We start from the raw sequence: 25,871 nt of genomic DNA, 5'->3' as shown, positions 1-25,871 counted from the left end.
TGTAAAGCAGAGGATTATGAAATTATTAAATTATTGTATGCATAACTAGCTATGTACCGCGGTTTCACTCCCGGATCTAACCACGGGAATAAGGTACTAGGTACTTCTATAACTTTACAACTAACTTAGGTATTTAGTTGTTACTGTTCCTATATTTATATTCGTGCTATCACTACCTACCTATATAAAACAAAGTCGCTTTGCGCCGTCTGTGTCTCTATAAATTGTTAAGCTTTATACGAAGCGGGCGAAGTCGGGGGCTGAAAGCTAGTACTATATAATATAGTATTTTTTTATTGATTGTGTTAGCAAGTATTTTTCATTCAATTTTAATAATTATATTGTAATACTTAGTTACCCATTTCTAGCAAAGTATCGTAGTAGGCGAGCAGACTGGCGCGTTGCATGACTCTATATAGTTGTAACTCGGCTTCGTTTGACGGCGCTGATGTGACTACCACTGAAAAATTATAGAAAAACATATTTTAAATTATAGTTATTTTTCACAAAAGATATCTGTTTTCATGTTGTATTATGACACAAATTGCCAAATTATCGTAATAGATTGAATTCTCCCGATAATTTTGCAATAGGGTCTCGAGTTTTATAAATCAAGGTAGTTACCTATTCAAAAACATTTTCTACAGAAAATGTAACTCTTGCCCTCTTTAATTTTGGTTTTATTACAGGTAAATTATTAAGAATAAGGCTTGGTTCCCTTATACCACCTAATTAGTACCTCTAAGAAGTTGATTAAGGTATTTTATATAGGTACAAAACGAAAAAATATTACAAAAATACAGTTAACGAACAAGATAATAAATAAAATATAAATCATATCATTAATACATAAATTGCCCAATCATACAAATTCAAACATTTCATTTAAAAAATGACAGCCATGTTAAAATCGATTCAAAATCGTTCAAAATAAACCCAGACGCTGTGCGTGCAAAGAATAATTTTCGTTCTGCCTCAAATCGCGTGCGGCACAAAAAAACACCCCTTTTATTATCAACCCTCGCATTACCGAAAAGAATCGTTTCAACCGTTACGATACGAAAAAATGAATAAGAATACATAAGATCCCTTTTGTTAAAACTGGTTGCGTTCCCGCCAATGCGACGGAAAAATATCGATCATAGAGATGACATAAAAAATGTTGCCACCCCAAAAACTAACCCTCGCACACTATTGGTTTTTGTGGATAGAAAAAAATGTGGGGTGTGACGCTGTACCCCAGCAGGTATATACAATTAAAAAATAATAAATAGTTTTTATAGATATGTATCTAGTATTGATCCGTTACATGTTTTTGCAGTAGGTGTCCATTGTGTACATAGAAGATATTGTGCAATTTATATAAATAGATAAATATCATTTTAATACGATTGTCAGTGCGTACGTAGATATTAATAAAACATTCATATTTACTTCATTATTGTTTAACTATATTTTTTCTATTATGCACGATACCACGCGAACTTTTATATTTATTACTAGCGGTCCGCCTCGGCTTCGCCCGTGGTACATATTTCGCAATAAAAGGTAGCCTATGTTCTTATCGAAATCAGGGTTTAAAGACTGTCTGTGCCAAATTTCATCAAATTCGGTCCAGTAGTTTATGCGTGAAAACCATACATATACTGATAGTACATACATACAAACCTTTCCTCTTTATAATATTAGTATAAAAAAGTTTCTTACAAAATTCTTCTATTCATGAATTACATTTTATTGAAAAACCAGACGTTAACAAAACGGCAACATTTTTCCCAAGTGATTAAAATGTAACGATAAAAAACCCAAAATATTATTCCTCACTTTTTTTATCCAAAGAAAGTGTTCTCAAACGAAAAAAAACAGTTCTCACTACGCCGCGATGTCCAAAAAACACATTTGCATAATCTTTTTGCATAAAAAGTCGCCACTGCGATCCAATATGCAAATAATATTTTAAATAGATGAAGGGGTGTGAAGCGACCACATGGCAACTCTATTGTCTTTTTTTTTAATTTTGTACTCTTAAAAAATTACTCACGTAGTCTTTCGTGTTCGGCTTTTAATAATTTGACACAAAAAAAATAATTTTATGCATGTCTCACGGTATCTCTTAATTTTTTGTTGATAACAACTTCTGTTGTCTTGAAGATGTTGCACGTATGTAAATAATGTTTTTACGACTGTTTTTTTTTACAAAATTTTGAGAACTCTTTTTAAGAACTCGAATTTAACAATGGAATTTATTCAGAGGAATTATTCTAGACGAAAAACGTAGATTCTAATGATGTTTATGTTTTAAAAAATCTTAATTAAAATGAGTTATTGTATAAATGTGTGTGCAATGTGCATACAAAATTAATATAATATTATAGATATTTTGCAGTATTTTAGTTTTATCTCTCAATAAAGAAAAATCATATAGAATCTTATTAGTGCTATAAAACAATGGTTTTTAATTTTTATTAAAGTTTAATGTGGTTCAAAATCATGTTCAGCTTAACAACGCTCAATCTGAAACTCACTAAATATAACACTAGACGTTACACGCACCTAATGTTTAAATTAATTAATTGCGAAGTTAATGACTTATTAATATAAGTAAAGCATATAATATACATAAATTTATCTCTATTAAAGCTGCATGCTTCTGCAATAAATGAGTCACGCTCGCTGCATCAGATTAAAAATAGTAAAATTTTGCTATCGCGTATAGTAGGATAAGTGGGTTGTCTAAAACTCTATTCTTATTAAAATTATTTTCATTTGTTGCATTTTATCTAATTTTTGGTAAGAATGAATTTGAATACAAATTGTTATTTAAATTTTTCCAAAAATGTTATATAGATGAATTATGTTAATAATAATGATGTAAGTACTAAGTACTAAGTTCATTTATATATATTATGTTACCGGAAATGTATGTAATCCTTCATTGTATACAATTCCTAGGAAATGCATGTAATTCCTAAAATCGCACGGAAATGTGTGAAATAAATTATTTTATACACATTGCCTAGGAAATCTATACATTTCCTAAATAGCAATCGGAAATGTAAAACATCTAAGATATTGGAAGGTACGCGGGTCGATGGGGGAGGGCCGAAAATTCGTAATCAGAATTTTTGGTTTGGATAAGGGGGTGGGTTATGTTAGGTTCGTGTTTTTTAAAACTAGATAAAAAAAGTTCGTCGGCTCGCGACCTCTTTTTGTAGAATATAGGAAAAAGACGAATTTCGGCATATTACAAAATGCCGGCCGTTTGTAATACGGCGGATTTTACAATCCGACTGGGACGTGTATAAGGGGACAGCGGGACGAGGGGACTGATTACTAACGAAATGAAAATTTGATTTGATTGAATATAAGTTGATTTAAGAAATGTAAATTCTGTGTGTTAAGTAGATAATATGAACATATTTTTATTATTTTACGGTAAGACTGTTACCCGATACAGTGTTTTATTACAGAAATCATTTATTTTATACATTTCCTAATACGATGTTGGAATTGTATACAATTCCTAGGGAGATTATACATTTCCTAGGATATCTATGCATTAAATAGTTTATTAAACAATATTTTATACATTTCCTAAATGGTATCGGAATTGTACACATTTCCTAGGATTTGTATACAATTCCTTGATTTCATACATTTCCGGTAACATATACATTGTAATACAAATATTTCATAACCAATATAATTATTATCTATTTTGGGGCGTTAAGAATTTTTTACTCTTCAGTTTAAAAATATTTTTTATTGTTTAGCATAAGTCACTAGACCGAAAATTCTAGTTTCATATTACAATGAATTTTAAAAATAAACGCCCGTACAATTCATAATCCGTTGTAAATGATAACAAGTTTGCAGTTCCTCATCAACGCGCTCAATGAGGAAAAAATTAGAATTACAAAAGTAATTACCTATCTTGTTACCGCATCATATCAAACACACGTGCATTACGATACCGTGCGAAACGCAGCTAATTCAAAAACCATACAAATACGATAGTAATTAGGCCCCATCTTCCTGTCTTAGAAAAAACCCGCTCCCCTTGTCTATGCCCGCGCATAAGATCTCATTCACGCTACGTCATTTCACAGATAAACAAAAAAAAACAAAACACTATTATTCGAAATTTGAATAGTGAGTTGCCATTGCAAAAAAACCGCTAATGACAGTGACGTTTTGAATAAGATGGCGGATGTGATCATGCATTTGATTAAGTGATTATCACTTGCGGTGATTGATATGCGTAATACGTTTTATGAATATTAATGGTTACAGGTTTTCTAACGTACAGTGAATGAAAGGGTTGTCTTTCGTGTGAAGAATTATTTTTTGAAGATTTGATGCTAAAAAAATATTACCATTTACCATTTTATAACATTGGAAGTTACAGAAAGCAGACTTGTTACTCAAAAGAAGTATCTCCCAGGCAACATCGTTAATGATGATGAGAAAAGAATCAATTTTGTAACATCACTGCAATATTTCAATTAAAATATTACGTGACATGCTTAACCATTGATAAAACAGTTCTTGTTTGTTTTATATTAACTAATAATTATTAATTATTATAATTGGTGAAAAACTTTACACTCTACCGTAAACTCTTGACTAAGAACATTATGTAAGTCAGTGTGTACTCTCCTATTATAGTCCTCTTACAGTCTCCTGAATATTTGGCTCACATTTTTTATCCCATAGCTACTAATACAACCCTTTGTTTCTTATAACATCCGTATCGTAGTGACTGTCCGATTTACATACCAAATTGACCCACAAAAACTTTCGGCGCTCTTTATATTTTTTCTATGCGATCGAAAGTGATATTTCGGCAGGTGGCAACACTTTTTCTAATAATTAATCAGTGTTGCATCTGTTTTGTAATTATGGAGCGAAGGGCTAATCAAACATAATAAAGAAATTAGTTTCTGATGGACATGTGTTTTCGAATGTAGTGTAATTATGCAATTATATTTTATATAGTAACTAGCTTTCCGCCCGCGGCTTCGCCCGCGTTTTCAGAGAAAACCCCGCATAGTTCCCTTTCCCGTGGGATTTCCGGGATAAAACCTATCCTATCTCTCAAGTTGGATCGAACTGCACATGGTGTGCGAATTTTATTATAATCGGTTCAGTGGTTTAGGAGTCCATTGAGGAAAAACATTGTGACACGAGATTTATATATATTATGATTATAATATAGATTATAGACTAATAATGATTTTAATACGAAAGAATAGAACACATTTTCTATTTAAGTTACGTTTTAATTTTTAACCTATACTATATTGTATTTAATTGCAAAATAGGTGTTTAAATACACATGTTATAGTGTAATAAGGAGAGCTGCTGAGTGCAGATCATAAATTCGAAATACAAACAATCTTGTAATCTAAGCAAAAAATGTTGTTTTAAAGTCATATAAGTATTGTGATAATTATAATTCTACAATATTTCTACTAATTATGTTATGAATATCTATTTAAATTCACCGTGATAGAATCTCATTTATTAAAATCGGACTGTGGTTCTTATATTATTCTCTTCTTATATCTATTTCCGCAGATATCATGATACATACAAAATTCTTTTGTAGTACTAAAACAAAGCGATGCGAAAATTATCGAAGAAAACAAACTAAAACACATGAGAATAGACAACTCTTTTTATAAAATTTTCACTCAGAAAGTTTTTATTGTAACAAATTCAAATAGTTATTTAAATAATACCGAGAAGGTAATAGTTTTAACAATCCCTACTAATATTATAAATGCGAAAGTAACTCTGTCTGTCTGTTACTCAATCACGCCTAAAATACAGAAATTTGGTATGGAGATATTTTGATACCCGAGAAAGAACATAGGGTACCTTTTATTGCGAAATATGTACCACGGGCGAAGCCGGGGCGGACCGCTAGTTCTAAATAGTTCTTTAAATAATATCGAGCAAATACAAGAATTTAAAAATATGTACTATACAATTTAAAACAATAAAGTACGTAGTGATACGTATTAGTTATAACTACCGTCTAGAAGCTTTTTCCTCAAAGCTTACAAGTTTCAATCAGTTGGCCCTCACAGGGTCAGCAAAAAGCCGAGCCCTTCTTGCTCCCCTGACATTCAAAAACATAGGGTTGCCGCAAAATACATTGTTAATTTGGAATTCTTTTTTTATACTAAAAATATCTACCCAGTATCTCAATAACAAATTACAGGTGCAGTTTGAAACAATCCAAGATTTGTCAGTTATTTTTATACTTAATACTTGAATTGTTATTGAATCTATATTTTTCCTTTCTATAAATAACTCATATTCTATAAATAATTAAAATTAATAACCCAGGTAAGCACTTGAATGTCTTTGTTATTAATTTATTTATGAAATCTTAAATAGTATAGAATAGAAATACTAACAAATTTAATAAATTTATTAAAGAAAAGATTAGTGGAAGCCCTAAATAAACAAAGGCGCCCGGTCAGCCCCGACCCCAGTTCATTTGAACTAGTGAACTTGCTATAGTTATCTCTCTGCGACCTCGTATAAAAACGCAGAAAAAACGATTGTACGATTTTTACACAGTAAAATAGTGTTTTCATTCTTAGTAAGGAATGTTGATAATTAATAAATGAATGTATCGAATATTTTTTTTTTATGTTTGTTATTAATCATTTATGAATAGTAATTTATTAACGATAATGATTTCGTACAAAATGCTGTGTTTTTTTATCATAGTATATTCTGTCAATCATAACGACTGTAAGGAGCGTATACCATATTTTTCTACAAAGAAAGCTCAACCCCACAAAAAACCGATAACCGAAGGTAAGTGCTAAAAGAAACCATTTATAATTTCGCCCGGAGCGCCACTTAGAACCTTTACACATGTTTCATTATTATAAAAATTGTCTAATTGCCACCTTTCAGACCGTTTCTGTCGTTAGCACCTCACCTACGCATCACTTTTTATTGAATAACTGTGGGTAAATTGCGTGGGGCTGTTTTGACCACCCTACGGCTTTGGAAGGGTTAGGGCTGTCAATGGTTTATTATAAGCATTCGTTGTAAGGCGACAATTTTAATCATTGAAAATGAAATTTAAATCGTCCGATTTTATAGTGATGTAACGTAGTGTGTGATTAATTTTCAAAAATAAGAATAATTATTAATGGAATTAATTTATATAAGTATCTATTTGTATTATTGTCATATTTCGTTGAGTATTAGTATTACCTATTAAATTATTTACAGTTTTTTTTTATTTATTTATAATAGATCATAACTAATATAAGAACCCTAAAGAACCTAATATCAAAACTAGCATAATATTAGTTGTAACAACTTATAAGCTTAAAATGTTAATCTTAGCAATAAGCGCAATAAAGAAGTCGAAATAATAAAACCAAGCCATATCATTATATTTTTTTCTTAGATTACAAAATAAAAGACAGATGGAGCGTTGCCGAACTAAACCGAATAATTTATCGTCATTTTCAATAAAGCTATGTGTGCTGTCATTTCGCCGCTGCACTGTACGTACACGGTGCTTCTGTGTGCGTGTAATGTTGCCAGATATTGAAAAATTTCCCAAATTTTTCCCCGACTACGGAAAAAAGAGGGTTATGTTTTTCGAGTTTATGTATGTATGTATAATATTTCTTTGACACGCCCTGCAGTATAAACCGTTGGACCGATTTTGAGTTGTGAGGTTTCATTGCAATGATCTGAATTATTATGTTAGTGGCGGTAGTGACGTAGGCTATATATACATAAATGAGAAGTCAAGTTTTAATTTTTATTTAAATTCTTTTATTACATAAAGTACCTGCCTACTAAAGTTATATATGGACAAAATAATTGTATTCAATTTTTTATTAAATAAATTACATAAAAAAAGTTTTAATATTAACTATAATAATTATATTATTTTTTATTTTTCATAATAATTATATGAATACGAATAGCGGTAGTTTTTAGTCGAGAATACGGGACATTTTATTTTCATCATATCCATCATGGAGTTCACATAAATTAAATCGCTAGCGAAAACGACTATGACGTTTTTAAGCTTTATAAAAGTAACAAAATAATGTATTATGCTTATTTAAATAATCTAATAATTATCATGAACCTTTAGTGCACTATACAAATAATCACATTCACGATCGAAAAATCCAACAGCATTACCCTGAAGATCTTTTAACCATTTTACCGTTTTACCAATAAAAATGGCAAATTCATTTTCAAAATACTGGCAACATACGTTGAAGTTTTGTATTCCTTCATATCTGTAAAATTATAATTCGTACTTATTAAAGAAATAAATCAGCCAAATAATCTACAGAAAACCTGTGAAACGATGTTTTATCTTATTTTTTGTTTTCGGGAACAAATTTTACAGCGTTTTATTATCACAAGACGGCATTTTTTTACTAAAATTGCAAACCCTTTTTGACGTATTGCATGACACTTTATGCGCTATAGCACTGGTGCAGCGACGTATTTGTTTTTGATTTCGTATTTTCTTTGACAAGGGCGACGGGCGGTTGTCATGCTCCATCTGTACTTTATTTTGTAATCTAAGATTTTTTTTAATAGTTTCAATGAAATTGAAATAAACAAAACCCTCTCAGTGACGCTACTGAGATCTAGAACATTCCAACCCTATCCCTGCCGCGGCATCTGTCAGTCATAGGGTTGCACCCCTCGGTCACTCCGGCACAGTATGTTTACATACCGGCACTTGGCTGCGTTATACAATTACAAATAGCAGTTTATTTTAATTGTCTCGTTTTCTAATTAACACAGAATTTAATCATCATCATATTAATTACATTTTAGTACTACTTAGTACCTGTAAATAACTATTTTTTTCGATGAAATTACGTATAAATGGAGTTAATACTTGATCGCAAAATGACAAAAAAGTTTAATTTATTTTCGATTTGGAAACATCGAGCTGAAAGTCAATTAAATGCATTTAGATTCTAGACTGTGTACAAAAACTAGTCTTATCTTTATCATCTTTCGGATGAACTAGTTTCCTACATCTGTAGTTTTTTACGCATTCATACAAAGTTCTTAGTATTTGTCTCGGTATTCTGCCACAAGTTAAATACCGGCACATCGACACATTGTACGACATAAAGAATTTACCTTTCAATTACTTAACCATTCTGACGTATGGTCCACTCGCTTTTTATCCATCCACATCCTCTCATTAGGGCCATTTATACATCTTCCCGGAAGTCAAAATACTGGGGTCATTTATTCCCACAGACGGCACCTTACGGTTAAAACAAACTTATAATTTTAATACTGGCAACCCTTCCGTATTTTTTCTTCGCGTCCATTCAATCTGATTCCAACCTCTTCCGTGAGAACATCAAACATGACCATAGACAAAAAGAGGACTGTATGGAGGTCTCGTAAAAAATTATAAAATGGGGTCGCGAGTGGACAGTTGTCTTCACAAAAAGAGATATTGCTCAAGTATGAATAATAAATAGCCCCGATCCTCGATAAAAAGGGATTATCTGATGAAGTAAAGGTGGTGTTGTTAATGGGTGGAATGGTCCATTAAATTGTTAGTAGCCTTGCATACATAAAATATACCATAAACCCATATAATATAAACGACTTTTTAAACTGATTTAAACATAAACTGTTTCCTAATTATCTAAATATGAAAAATCTTCATTTTTGATAATAAAAAAAAGTTACGTAGAAACCTTGTACACACAAAAAATTGTGAGAATTCTTTTTTAATCTACTAAAAATATATTAACGTAAAAATTAATCTTATTCGATTGAAATAACCACAGACTATAAAACGGAATAATGATCTTTTTTCAAATCACTGTGAATCATTAAGTTTTTTACGTTGCCCTCTCGCCTCCCTGTGTCCCTCGTACAGGTGACGGAGGAAAAAAACAGACACAAAACAATGGTCGTAGCTGCGTTCTCACGGTACTTTTTATATTTTTATGTATGTCATGACCTGTATGTACTTGCATATGTTGTTAATTAAAATATTGTTATTTTAATAAAATATTTTTGTCTTAACCAAACTTATATTACTTACATCCTACTAATAAGTATTATAAATGCGAAAGTTTGTATGGATGTATGGATGTATGGATGTTTGTTACTCTTTCACGTAAAAACTACTGAACCGATTACAATGAAATTCAGAACACATATAAAGGGTAACTCGGATTAACACATAGGATAGTTTTTATTCCGGAAATCCCACGGGAACGGGAACTATGCGGGTTTTCCTTTGCAAACGCGGGCGAAGCCGCGGGCGGAAATCTAGTTGCATTTATAAAACCAACAAAATACTGACTACCTGTTGACAAATCATTAAAACTCATATAAACTCATTAAAACTTATAAATGCAATGTTACTTACATTGCATTTATAAAACCAAAAAGTACTTGTTGATAAATCATTAAAACTCAAAAAATGTCTATTCTTATTTTTTTTTCTACCCTAAATACACATGCTAACCACTAGGCTAACAAGGCAAGGCAGTCTTTACATCATATAACAAGACCTACGCAGGAATGCTAGGTATTCCCTCGTCCACTGCGCCCTGTTCGCACGCGTGTGAATTTATAAATAATTAATTGGCGAACTGACAGTAATTTTATTTACTGCAACTATATACCTTAAATCAAGTAATATTGTAGGGCAGGGTACATACAATGTTAATATATTCTTTGCTAGAATAGGCAACCTAAATCTATGTTTTAAAAAATGAATGGTGTTTGTTCTTAAAAGACAAATAACTTTAAATGAATGGAATCACAATTGTATGTTTTTTAATCGAGCTACCAATCTGAGCATTGAAGCATTTCCTGGATTTAATGCGTCATAAAAATAAAAATCTATCAAAATCGAATTACTAACCCTCACAATAAAATTATCTTTAATGACAAATGAATTCGAGAGACACATGTTATTTCCGATTCGTTAAAATCATTTAACCCGTAAAAAACACATCCTCACCCACAACTCAAATTGACAATTAAAAAGGAATAAAACAAATCTCTATGGTCGTCGGTGTCAAAAAAGAGCGGGAAAATACAACTGACGCTTTTTTAATGCAACAGGTGGCAAAGGGTTAACTTGACTAATGTATGCGTATTCTTAGAGCTTGGAGAAAGCGTAGAAAATGGACAGTCAAAACATGTGCTGTGGTCGTTAATTAATTAATGAAGAAATTGAAAGTTAACCCTTCTACTTGCATAACTATTTATCAACTTTTTATTGAGTTTCATTTAAATTTATGTATCGTAACTTAGTAATAAACAACCTTTATGAAAACTCGAGTGGTTTCTAACAATGGGTATTTTTTATTACCTAAAAGAAATATGAATAGATTAGGAAATGAAAAATACATTTACTACTTCAGTACAAGTGTAAAAATATTATTATATTTGATCATAGCCAAAAAAATAATCTCCAATATTCTTAAATGACCCAGTAATAACTCAAATCTGTCAAAAATCAATTGTCAACACCTGTCAAAAAAGTAAACAATGGTTGTATCTGTATCAAAGGTCTTTGACCTTTCCACAGACAACATTAAACAAATCTTTCTATTACGCAATAAATTCCATTTTTGAATAGCATTTAGTTTCACCCTTAAGGAATAGTTATCTTCAAGGCGTGTACAATCAAAATTGGATCGTAGTTTTACGTAGTGTGGGTATAATTTTGTATGGGGCATAAATGTGGGTCTGTCATTTCGTTTGTCCGTCAAAGGTGAGGAACATCTGCCCAGCAGCTGCCGAGATTAGATCGGACTTGTCCGTTCCTTCAAATCACGGTGGACGCGGAAGGGTTCAGTTTTTTATACGTCTTTACTCTTTAATATGTAAAGGCAGAACAGTCATGCGAAATTGGCGCCAATTTTGTACTTTTTAAATCAAACATGGAGCAAAGGCAGAGAGAGAAGATATTTTGTGGTAAAAAAATTATTTCATCTTTTCTACTCTAATAAAATGAACGTTATGATACTCACTTTCCATAATTATTTTTCTGGTACCTACCGTTACATTAAGATTAAGTGCATAATAGAAAAAAATAAATATTATTCGTAATAATTTTTAAGTTTGTTCTTCTTCTAAATTACATTGGCTTAGATTTTAATTTTTCTTTTATTTCTACACTATGAAATCGCACATTCTTTCCTGAAAAAAGCTTCATAGTTCATAGCCGACAAAACCGCTCATGTTCGAATAAACTTATGCTACATTTATCCAGTATTAAAGAATCAGTAATCTATCACTCAAATGTTGCCAGTTGCCACTGATTACTTCACCATATTCTGCAGTTGACAACACCATACCAGGTTAAGTGTTAAATGCTCGAGTTCCTTGCACATCATAACCATATCTGTGTAATAACTGCATGTATTTTGACGTAAATGTTTTATTTCCATTCTAATTATTGTAATTAAAAGGAAGTTATTTGTCCAGAAAATTTCTGAAGTGGTTGCTTCGCTGTTTACAGCATCAGTATTGCTAAATGGTGGATATAACATTGAAAAATAAGCTCTGCTAATATTATTATTTTTCGAGACTAAAATGAAACAAGTGAATTTGAATTTTCTAAATACTTTCATAGGTATCCTTAATTCGGTCGGTTGGTTCGGTCATCTTTAAAACGGACGGAACACAGTGGGGTTTTGGTCGGTAAGAATCCGACATAACCCACGACTCCTTCCCCGGGTGCCGTCATGCCGTGGGTATCTTTGGAAGATTTCCCCACTTAAAAAAAAGGTACCTACCCTTAATTCCAAGCCATCCTTATTCTTTAATTGATTACAAATTATACCACATTGTTGCTAAAAAACGAACTGCACACAAAAACGCATTCTTCACAAACGAGTATACAAACAGAATTAACAATTTTCATTTCAAGACAGACATAATTGTGAAATCATAAAAAGCAATAATATTTTTTGTTCACACTAGAGTCTAAACCATACATGGAAACAGCTATAACATAAGCGCCATTAATTTTTTTCCCGCGTTAATGATTGACGCGACCCACTTCCAGTCTATTAACAATCTTGTATGATTAAAAAAAACATTTTGTTGCAAAAAAATTCCCTCCAAATTGCAGATGCATGTGCAATTTGACGACTGTTTTAAATGAATGTACATATTTATTTGACGTTTTTGTAAGACATGTCGTGCGACGAAAAGGTTCTCTTGATGTTACATGACTTTATTCGGTGCAAGAATATATCATATAATTTTAATTTTCAGCCCAATCACTGTACGTTTGAACCTGAAAATAAATGGACAAAAGTCTCTACTCTATACAATGTAAACTTCATAATGATAAAGGTCTGAAAAAATTTAACGCAAAATCCAATGAAAAAGTAGCATGTGGTCCGTTCAAATAAATTAATATTATTTTATTACTTTATATTGTGTTTACTTTATATTAAATATATTTTAAATTTTAAAATTTAGATAACCACGTTACGTTGTTAATTTTAATTACATTAAATTAATTAAAATCTGCTAATTTTTATTTAAATCATGTCATTAATAAGCAAATCTATATTTTTTACAACCTATTAAAATTGGGGTTCATTATTAATAATAAACGACACAGAATTATACACGATAAAATGCCATTATGGTTTTCATGGGGTTTGCAAAAACGTCCAAAATCGCCGCGTTCCGGGCGATAAATAAAAAATAAGACTTAAGCGTGAATTTGATTCGCGCTTTTAAGGTTCTGTAGAATACAATTAACTTTTTCTCTTCACTTTTATTTAAAATACTCTACGAGTATAATGACGCCTTAACTGCCACTAAACATATTCAATAATATCTAAGCTAATGTAGTGAACTTTTACTATTCTGATTTATATTTATAGTAAGTATTTCATCCAGGTACCTTCAGATAAAGCAAATTCTAATTCAGTTGTAGGATCTTCAAGCCATGGTTACATCCAAAAAAATAACAAATTGTAAATCGAACCTCTTTTAAAACATTGAATTCTACTTCTTACCCAAAACACGTTAAAAAATTACACAGATAAAATCTGAAATTCAAACGGACCCCCAAAAAATGTGACTCGAGCCCGCTAAAATTCCGAGATTTCTTACCATCATCTGACTCCAGCCATTATCTGAGGAATTAACAGTATAAAAACACAAATTCGATAGGAGAATATGCTGACATTTTTTGCGATAATATTGTGTATGGCGAGGGCGCGAGGGACCACATAATTGCGACTCTATAAATATTGTGCTCATGAAAATTCAAGACGAGAAAAAACATTTATACATTTCATTATCAAAAGAAGCGAGGCAGGTTGTGAATGTGGACAAAAAGCAATCTATTAATTTTATTGTTTGCTGTACACTAAATTATATAGCCGAATGCAACTTAAATTAAAATTTCCTCACAATCTTACAAAAGATTTTGTATTTTAGCAGATTTCGTTTGGGCGTTCTGTATTTTGTGTATGTTTAGTTTTTTTAGAAATGTTAACATAGTTTACTTATGTACATAATTATATAATTTACTTTATAATAATTATATATCCCTTATCATCCGTGTCTAGATCCAACTCTACCCAACTCTACTAAATATTTCTTTTGTGAATTTTCAATTTCACACAATTGTCAAATCAATTACTTAACACTTATTAAGTTCTAGAAAACGTTTTTTTTTTAGTTTATTATCACTTTAAGCTTTAATATTACCTACTCGAATTGGGCTACATCATTAAAACCCTTCTCAATTCATTCCAATGATCAATGAAACAAATACCATTGTCAAACATAAAATGCTAATCTCAATTTCTTGTGCCTCTATAGTAGAGCCATTTTAATAGGCAACATTTGACAGTTCAACAAAATTCAACAACGTAACCTAGTAACGACGACATAGAATAACATGATATTTCGTTTTGTTAGAACTGCACATTTGCTTAACTTATTTCAATTACGATTACATATTTATAATAATAATGACCGATACAAGTAATTTTAAGATTTCATTTTACTGATAAACCATCCTAAACATAATAATCAATTTCTGAATTGAAGAACTGACGTCGCTACAATTTTGTGTCAATAAACCTTTTTTCTTTTTAAATACTAGAGACGTTACTCTAAAAATCGAAATCTGACATCTAGAATCGAATGCATTGATTACTTGTGAATAAAAATCATCATAAATTAATAAATTCGATTGACAAATGTTTCAAATCCGTATCGATTAATAAACTTTAATCGATGTTTTTAAGCAGGTTACCTCTCTTTGAAGATAAAATTGATAGACGTCAAATGTTGCCTATTAAATTGGCTCGACTATAACATCTCTAAACATTAACAATTCTTTATTCGAACCACAGACAATTAAAAAAAACAAGTCATTCGGTTTCTTTCGCGCGTAAAGATGCGATATGACAGATGCCTCATGGCTACCATAGATTAAAAAAGACAAAGATATTTGCATACGTACCGTGTATTGTTGAAACGGAGAAAGGATTTTTTAAACGGATAGACTGAAAAAACCAGTCTTTGTGGCTAAAGCGTTTTTGATAGGAAAGCAAATGTTTGTCAACTTGTATAATATCTAAAGGTTGGTTTTTTATTTTAAAGCAAAGTCAACAAGGAAGTTATGTAAAAAATGAAACTACTGCGCCTTAAGTATGTGGAATAAAAATTATTAATTTAAAAGGATGTTTGAAAGGGATTTTTCACTGTTTGCCAATCACATTGTTTTTCATTATTCATCGGCAAGATATCCTTTTTATCTAATTTATCTAGGAAGGCTATAGAATATAATATATCATCACGCTACGACCAACAGAAGAGGATTGAGCCACGGGGGTGAAACCGCGCGGAGCAGATACTTAGTATAAAATAATTACGGAAATAATAACGTTAGGTGTGAGAACAAATGCAAAGTATAGTCAATTAAATGAACATTTCATTAAGTTACTTATGCTGCGGATACTACGAACTATTTTGTGAATTAAATTGAATTTTCCTCCAAGCTACTTTGTATACGTCCCTCATAAAAGTCTTTGCGGGCTCCGGCCCGTCTGGGAGGCTAAAAAACTGTATAGAATGAATGTACAGACTTAATTGGAGATCCTTGGAAAGGAAATTAAACATGTAATTTTTTACGAATGTTAAAAGTGTTTTTGTTTTTATGATATACATTTTTTGTTATTTGAAGAAATACATTATTGTTTTTAGTTGATATGTATACGTATTAATAATACGCTATTTTTATAAAATAAGCGCTAATTAAAATGATTATTCAACTATTAATGACTGTATAACAATTATAGTGCTGCAATAATGCTTGTAAAACATTTAAAAACTACAGAACCGAACGTGAATTTCCGCGCGCTTTTTCTCGCCGCCATTTTTATTCCGCTCCGTTTTTCAGACGCTCTACGTAGTTATGGCACAGGTTATTATCAGCTGAGTACGTTCAAGATATGTTTTTACGTTTGCATTTTATTCAAATATTTGCATAAAAGATGTTTTTATTCTGTAGGTCAGCTGTATGAGGGTTTGCATTCAAAATATATAAATTCCGCTTGTAAAGAAACGTTTTATACATTTTTGAACGAAGCTGGAACGTTGTTTTTAATAATTTAAAGTGGTACATGAGAATATTTTAAATTTAAATACATTACTTAAAGTATTTATTTTTCTTGAGACCCTTCATAATTTCTTTTCATAGCGTGCATTAATGAAATAAAATGTTTTCAGCCGTGTTTAAAAAATATAATCATATAACTTAAACACAATGTATTACGTAAATATTCATGTTATTAATTTATATAGTTACGTTTTATTTATTTATTTAATTATTTTCATGTCATAGATACTAGAAGACAGAAACACCGTTATAGTCTATGCCAATTAGCAATACCATAAATTGTCTATTGTTTTTTTTTTCAGTGGCACAATGAGTGCAGTACACAATAGTGAGTTTTTGTGAACTGCATGTGAGCGTTGTTTTTCCCGCATTTCCACGGTTTTTCCTTCACTCTACCAAGTTAATGCGTTTTGTTGTTTTTATATTAAACATATTAGTCGATATACTTCATTGTTCATTTTATAATTCTAGGTTATGTAGGTTAAAAACATGACTGAAATATTTTTATTATATTTGTAATTTTCAATAAAATATTTTGTTTTGTTTCACATATTATTATTTAATATAATATCCTTTCTTTATGATTTTATAACGTGTTTGATTATAAAAAGGATGGGTTTTTTTTTATTTTAATTCTCATGAAATATATAATAAACTATGAGATGCAATATATTATGTATTTATAATATGTGTGCATGTCGTACCTAATTGAAAAATCAACTATAAAAACGTAGTTACTTTGTGTATTATTGTTATTTTCAAAGCAATCCAATGCATATTATATTCTTAAAATCCATCCGCACAATCAGTTTTTTTTCTATACATATTATACTTTTAATTTCACAAAAACATTTAAGTATCAAAATCGTTATTTCTTCAGCAAGCTATAGCACAGCCAATATAGTAACAAGTCATCAAGAATAAAACATTATATTGTTGTAGTGCTGTTTTCCTCCTTTCTAGCTCAGTTTTTATATCACACTCTATACGTTAGATGCAGTTTTTGTCGTCAATGCATCTCTCAACACGTCTTGATACTTTAAAAGTATTTTTTGATTAAAATATAGAATTATCATTATTTTTAGCTTTCTCTTGACTATTATAAATTATAATTAATAAGAGCTACACAATGGCTATTCTAAATCCGGGAATTTATTTTTATTAAATCGGATAGTAGGTATTTGGTAAATTATTCTTATTCATTCATTCTTTCGGTTCTTTTATATAAAAAAATGCATATTGATCCTTCCAATTATTTTACAAATGACTAAATAAACCCTGAAACGAATAAAATTGTTTAATTTTTCTATGATCTTTGTAAATTCTTATCTATTCGCTAAACTCAATGAAACGCGTTCTCAAAATTCCATGCAACGCTCGCACTACAGTTTACCTATTCATTAGATAATAACTCTACAATTAACTGTATCCAAGCAATGATCTGCTCTGATGATGTACCATACTTCATAAATGCAATCACTATCAAGTATCATAAAGGTTTTCCCGCGCACACCATTAAGGCGCGAACAAAAACCGCCATCGCGAAGACAAAGCGGGCCCCGGCGGTTGAGTAAAAACGCAAATTACGGCGGTAACGGCTTCCAATCCCATCGTCAGTTTCTTTGAATCGATGCGTTTTTGTACACAGATGCAAAAAGATTGTACGTTTGCGATGAGAGCGATTCGTATGTAATATTTTCTTGTGAGTTTCCCGCCGTAATGCGCTATTCATATAAACGTCAACTGCGTTTGGTGTAGCCATATTTGATTTTTATGAACGCAGTGTACGTTAATTAAAATGTTTTATTTTCTTACTAGCGGTCCGCCCCGGCTTCGCCCGTGGTACATATTTCGCAATAAAAAGTAGCCTATGTCCTTTCTCGGGTATCAAAATATCTCCATAACAACTTTCATGCAAATTGGTTCAGTAGTTTAGGCGTGATTGCGTAACAGACAGACAGACAGAGTTACTTTCGCATTTATAAGATAAAGAATGGATTAATTGATGTTTGTTAAATAAATATTTATGATAGCTTTGTTTTATTTTAATTTAGAATTATAACGACTAATTAATAACGTATATTTCAATAATTGCATAGTATGTGAATTTGATTTTATCACCTGAATATTCAAAAAAACGAAGTTCCTAACTAAAAAAAATTATTTCCCTTATTGCAGTTAATAGATAATACATACCAAGTAGGTACTCATAAAATAGAAAATATAAAATAGTCCGAATATCTATGAATGGGTTACCAAATAAATACCTTATAATTATGAATCCTCTATGTTACTTTAGCTACTATTATGTATTCTGTGCTTATACCTGCCTAGGTACTCAGACATGGTGAAAATAAAAAAAAATGTCGCATCTGAAAAACTGAACATATTTTCAGTTACAGTATAAATTACATTTCCTAAAGTTAATCTAATGTTTGTGCATTAGAACATAGATGGATTTTACATTTGAATTTGACCGACGAGCGGCCCAATGAGACCGCGACACAATAGATTTTCTATTGTGTCTGTGATTCCGGGGGCTGCTGGGTTTGGATAATAATGATAAAGTTGTGTACACAATAAACAGTAAATAAAAAAACTGACCGTAATCTGAAAATAAGTACTTAGTAAAATGCATTACTACTAAGTATTCTGTGCTATTTGTGAAATAATTGACAAAATATACTTTTCCGCATCGTATTTATTTACATATTTATACGACTGAAATGTAACCTAGACCCAACCTAGACTATAAGTTATTTTAAGTTAATCTTATTTCTATATATCTATATAATTTATCAAAAGAAATCTCTCCTAATTGGGTATGTGTGCATAATTAATGTTATTGAACACATATTTGCGTAGAAATTAAAATAATAATTGTTAATTTATTTATCATTAGTGTTCAAGAGCACAATTAAAACTAACAACAAATATAAGAAATTGTAAAGATGTAGCGCAAAAACTACAATTGTTTTAATGAAACACTCGGTGAGTCGAGTTTTTTGAGATCAAGCTGTTCTCCTTTTAAGTTTTAACCGGCAATGAAAATGAATATTTATCATTTCGATACGTCCTAAATATATTTTATAAGAACTCATGTAGGTATCCATATTTGATACATGCATTACTAATGTTTTACGACGAATTATTATTGAATATTATTTATGGTTTCAATAGACCCTGTGCGTCCTATTATGTTACGTTTGAATATAAAATTGTTAATTCAGTTTACTTATTAATTACCTACCTACTCTGTACTTTGCATGTAATTTAAATAACAAACTACATAATACCATCATTTTTAATTAATAATTATAAAAGAAATAGCAGTACTTACTTTATTTACACAGTTAAGCCAAGTAAAATATAAAAGTAAACATTAATTATTTTCTTTTAAAATTTAGGTGTTGCATTTTATGAAGTACCAATTTTATTAATCACCGTCGATTCTACGAAACACAACTTTGTAACAATAATTATCTGCTACAGAAATGGCATCGGATATTAAAATGTTTCACAAATTAATTATGCAAGGCTATTTTTGGGCATCAAAAAAGCTTGTTAAAAAGTAATTGTGACTTACTGGTCCCATTCACGTTTCTTCCGATTATCTTATTGGAGCCGTTGGGCTGCTGGGCGGGGGGGTGCGCAGGCCGTCCCGTTTCCTCGCCCGGGCTCTCCATATCCCCCTTCTCACTCGCACACATTAACCCGCCAAACTTTACAACTATTTTCTGTCAACTTGACATAATATCAAAACACAGCTTAAAAATATAATATAAAAATAAATAAATAAAAACAAATTTAAAATTGGAAATATAAATGTGAAATGTAATCCGCGTTCGTAATTCGTAATTGAATTTGGCGCGCGCGGGATGCGTTCGGATAGTCGCAGCAACGTTAACTTGTCGAAGCGAACGCGCGACTGAAGGCTGCGGGTCGCTGGCGGAGCCCTACGGTGCAGCTGCAACGCCCCGCCCAGCACCCCACAGCCCCTCCAGGCGACCCACACTTTCACATAAAAAAGGATATAACCGAATTTCTATGAATGTACGGTGTGTCTTTATGTGAAGGGACGGAAAGGGTTTGCATGAGGGTCGCTTTGAAATTTTTTAATCGCATTTATTGATCGCGAGACGGTTCAAGGAATTATACGCTTCTATCGACGATACACTTTTATTGCTATTACTTTAACACTATATACATATATTTACGACTTTTACCTAGGTAAATTAAATGTAAGTTGAGGATCACTATGAAATGGTTATAATATAATGATACCTAGATACTTTGTTATCATATTTGTAGTAATTTTCAGACCACTAGTTTATGACGCAGCGCAACTTTGAGAGATAAGAGACTTTTCGCGTAGGTAATAACGGTAATCCTACATCATTTTTAATTTAACCTACATTTGTCTAATACTCAAAATAACTATCAAGCAGATGGTTCCTCTATAGGTACAGCGTTTCCTGATGAAACGAACACACGGATCAGAAGTGAAACTTCATTGGTAAGACTTAAGACGGTATTGCCATGACGCGATCTTAAAAGGTTTCACTCCAAAAAACACCTTATATCTAACTAAAAATTATTTATTCCGTTCAAGTGTTTCACTTATGGAATTTTGCCTACATTTTCCACCATTTATGACATAGCTTTTCTGCAGTTAGTTTACCAAGAGTGCAAGTGATACGTTTTCTAAAATTTTAGTTAAATGTAGATTTCTCTGAAGAAACACAGCAAATAAGAAATTAACGATTATTTTCCTCTATTATTTTTCTTTGTAGTGAAATTCATTACCTTTGAGTTTAAACTTTGTATCTAAGCTAGGTATGCTATAGATAATAGAACAAATAAGTCCTCAAAGTACTTAAGTCTGAACTCAAATATAATATTTTCTTTATTCAATTAGACTTCTTCTAGAAGCACTTTTGAATCGTCATCACAAATCATCTATACCTACGAAGTACAGACGAATAACTGTAGTTTAGATAAAACAAGGGAAGTATTCAGTTAAATAAAAAAAGTTTTTTTCAAAATTTATGAAAGTAGACCGTACTTCAAGTAAGTATTTATATCGCTCCATCCTACAGGTAAAGGTTGTAAATATAAATATAACGATTTATTTATCTCCACTTTCGCTTTTCTTTTAACTAAGTTTCTAAGTTTATATCAGAATTTAAAAAATGGGTATTCTTAATTATTCGTACGCAGTTTTCTCGTGAATTTTTTTAAAACCCCACTTTTTCAATTTTAATTAAAAAGTTCAGGACGATTTACTTAACTATAATAGTTTTAAATTAAAATAATATGTACATACTTACCTAGTTACTTATTTTCAAAATTTGGTTACACACACATTACAATTACATTATATACCTACTTAATTAATTTTACAAAAAATATTTCACGAATATACAAGCGAGGCAGTTACAATTTAAAGTCCACAGATAAAATTAAAAATCATCATAAAAGAAAGCGCGCGAACGCATAACCTATATTTTTAAAACATTGTTTTTGCAAATCAAGCCATACCGTTGTCGGCACGGCCACTTCATAAGTTTTTTACCTTTTCCAAGAAACACTTTTGGGGCCAATCGAGAATTAAGCTTTTGCAATTGATTATCATTTTTTAATTTGATTCCGCCACGAACGAGTTAACCCGACCTATTTTTTATTGATTTCCTTTTTTTTGGTTTAACAATTTTGGTAAGGTTTATTTTGTAAATTAAGATGGATCAAATATAAGGTCTAAACCGGCTTTAATAAGAATACTATAATTACTATAATGTTGCCAAAATAAATTAAATTTCATAATAGGTATCTAGATATTAATTTTATGAAAAATTATATCCCTAAAATGTTGTACCTATTTCAAAAACCCATTACTTAATCACAATTGCAAGCCTTCTTTCTAAAATTGTGATTATTAAAAATGTTAATATTTTACCATGTATTTTACCAAAAAATATTATTCGTCAAAAACACAGATCTACAAAGCCATCCTCCAATACAGATATCATAGAAAAAGAAAAGCGCGCGCGAATTTTCTAAAACGGTTCTCATAATTTTTTTCCGTTGTTTTCACAAAAAGGTTTCCCACAGTACAGGTAGGTTTATCATATCGACATATTTCCAACTATCAAGCGTCACTACAACCTTTCACCGGCCGAGGAAAAACCTACACTGCCTTAATAGTCCCTTAGATATTATTTACAGAAAAACTGAGGCCAGGAAAGTGGCGATTGGCGGTTGAGCGACGAACGGTCTTTACTTTAGTGCTTACAATCGTTTTTGAAAAAGTCAAATTACGGATAATAGTGTACTATAGTATATTATTTGACAGGTTTTCAGATTTGCTACCACTCTCGCCACTTCACGCTTTAAGATATTTTATTATAGCTTATTTTTATTATAAAAAAGATTTTATGTCTAGTGGAAATTACATTAAAATCGGTTAAGCTGTTTCTAACACTGACATGTGTAAATACTAAATAGATAGAAATATTATGTAATACATACAAACAAAAATTGATAACACGCCTGTTTGGTAGGATCTAATAATATGTGTCTGGGCATTATCAAATCAGCACGTAGGTACAAATAACATACATTCATTAAGTACATAATATGTATATATTTTTGATGCATATCTAAGGTTTCAAACATTTATTTATACTATCCATATTAGTTCAGGATACATCGCCCATTTTTGCAAGTGACTACTATCAAGCTGATTTTCCGTTTGTAGCTTTATTTTGATGAGTCACCGAATAATTTCGTGTACGAAACTCTCGATTGTGGTAGCTAACAGAGATAACAAGGATAAAATTTTTTGATTTGATGGTTCTCAAATATTTATTACGCAATTTGTCAAAAATTTGACAATATGTCTGTTGAATTATATAAACATTAACTAAGTGAAAATAAAAAAAAAATCAGCTTGTTAGTAATCATTTATGATGACCTCGTTATCGATACACCTTGGAAAGGGGGACTCTTTGAACCAACCATAGATTTTGTAGGACAAATATTTTTTCGAATAATTTAGGTAATTATCTTGAGATTGAAAAAAAAAATTCAGTTAGTAATAAATATTTGAGAACCATCAAATCAAAAAATTTTATCCTTGTTATCTCTGTTAGCTACCACAATCGAGACTTTCGTACACGAAATTATTGGGCGTCTCATCAAAATAAAGCTACAAACGGAAAATTAGCTTGATAGTAGTCACTTGCAAAAATGGGCGATGTATTCTGATCTTTTAAATTTGACAGGAGGAATAAATAAAAGAAAAATACTTAAAAATGTTTATATAATCAAATAGAACAACAACGTTACAAGAATTTAATCAGTATTTCTGCGCTAATATAATACTGGCAACATGAGTATTACATAAAGCCGCCATTTTCGGAGCCGCAACGCGGTAGCAGACTCTCCAATCCGTATTTTCTCACGCTCAGCCAAGCCTCCCATTAAACATTTTCTTCAATCTCATAACGACTTCGGGCTGCGACTGGAACAAAGCAACCTGTAACGCGAGAACTGAAATTTCGTTCGGAAACTTTGATGGGTTATGAATATTCTAAGTAAATAATTTGAGGCAAAAATTTCGTGGAAAATTATTGAAAATGCGCACACAACGAGAACAGTTTTGCTTGTTTCTCTTAAATATTTATCCAAATGATTATACATTGATTAACATGTAGGTAAAAAAAAAAATTAAACGACGACATGTTATCGATTCTTATTGTCGTTTTTTAGTAGGTAACATTTTAAAATTTAGCGTTTAACTTTATAGATAATGTACTTACTTAATATTTTTTTAATCTGACTAACTAACTAGTAACTATAATAAAAAGAATAGTTCACACTACAATACATTTTTACACATATAAAACAAATAAATTTGTTATTAGTATCATAAAAGATACTCGAAAGATTCTCATAAGAAATTTCAGTTAAATTATTCCTATAAGAAAATAATTTCAAATACGACGTTCAAATACAAAAACAAAGTTAGTGGAAACCTTTCAAATGCATGTCGTAATGTAAATTTAATTAATTCCATTAAAGATTTACACATAAATGTGCATTAATAAAACAAGAATTTGGCCGAAGCTTTTTACACGGCTGTATTCAGAACGGGCCATCGTTTCGGACGCGCGGGAAAAACTACAATATGGCCGCGAACGATGCAAATGGCGCTGAAAAAGCGGCAACGCGGTAAAAACTTAAAGGAACTCATAGTATTTCATCGACGTCGCCAGATATCGAGCGAGCTTAGGCCTGGTTCACACTGAAGACATTCACACGTGTATCATTCCTGAAAATATCTTTCACGCTTAGCTTCGAGGAATTTTCATGGTTACCAATAAAGTTGCCAAGTTAAATGATTACGTCACAGCAGCTGACACTTCCAGCGTTTGAAATTACATGAAAATAAGCAAAGATAAATTATTGGTTTTACGTAAAAATTTACAATACTTTGTTTTTCATGGCATTTAGCTGTAACATTGAAACGTTTCAGTATTTTATATAAAGGGATATAATAATAATATTATGTTGATCCTCATGGGTTTTCCCATAGTTTTATTACAAGTTTACTGTATAGGTACATGACAGTATAGGAATTAAGCGCTTCGCTTTCACTTGCCTTTTCAATAAAAAGTTATTTTACATAATCACAAACACTTAGGATACACTACCTATTGCCAAAATTGTTGTACATGCTTGTTAAGTAATTACTTAATTTATATAACAGTATTCAGAACTTAAAACTGAAGTTATTTAATTTCTACACGGTGATACTACCTACATCATTATAGTGTATAGCTGCTTTCACAGCACAGTGTGTTATGCCAAGACTAAACCTTATGGTTTTTGCTCTAAATTCCCTTCTCGGGACGTCTAGTTTTTGCCGCGGGATGGAGTCTGGGAAACGCGATGTAGCGTCCACAAAAACACTCCGCCATAACGCTGGCAAACCGACGCAAAAACATCGCGACGTACAGATAGAATTAATGCGGCGACTCTTTAATTTTCAAGAAAGCGCGGGAAATGGTGTAATGAGTGTTGCCAACAAAAAATAATGACCGCTCATTTATCCAGTTTTGTGTTATCTGTTTTTGTCGCTGGCAACATTAAATTTCAAAAGTGTGAGGCATGCATTGTCGACGCGTCTACGAGT

General features: G+C 31.3%; 1 protein-coding gene across 1 annotated transcript in view; it reads right to left on the bottom strand.

Annotated features, from left to right (window-relative positions):
- LOC123700954 (NGFI-A-binding protein homolog) overlaps nucleotides 1-20,586 on the bottom strand; it is a 30,468-nt gene extending 9,882 nt beyond the window's left edge. The window contains exons 1-2 of the mRNA XM_045648337.1: nucleotides 20,262-20,586; nucleotides 359-460 (exon numbers count right to left, since the gene is read on the bottom strand). Of these exons, the coding sequence (XP_045504293.1) occupies nucleotides 359-460; nucleotides 20,262-20,385 (226 nt within the window). The 5' untranslated portion in view covers nucleotides 20,386-20,586. The remainder of the gene's footprint in view (nucleotides 1-358; nucleotides 461-20,261) is intronic.
- Between the last annotated feature and the right edge of the window lie 5,285 nt (nucleotides 20,587-25,871).

This window comes from Colias croceus, chromosome 20 (genome assembly GCF_905220415.1).
Source record: "Colias croceus chromosome 20, ilColCroc2.1".
In the NCBI taxonomy this organism is placed as follows: domain Eukaryota; kingdom Metazoa; phylum Arthropoda; class Insecta; order Lepidoptera; family Pieridae; genus Colias; species Colias croceus.
The sequence above is the reverse complement of the archived record's forward strand: the minus strand, read 5'-3'. Positions and strand labels throughout refer to the sequence as shown.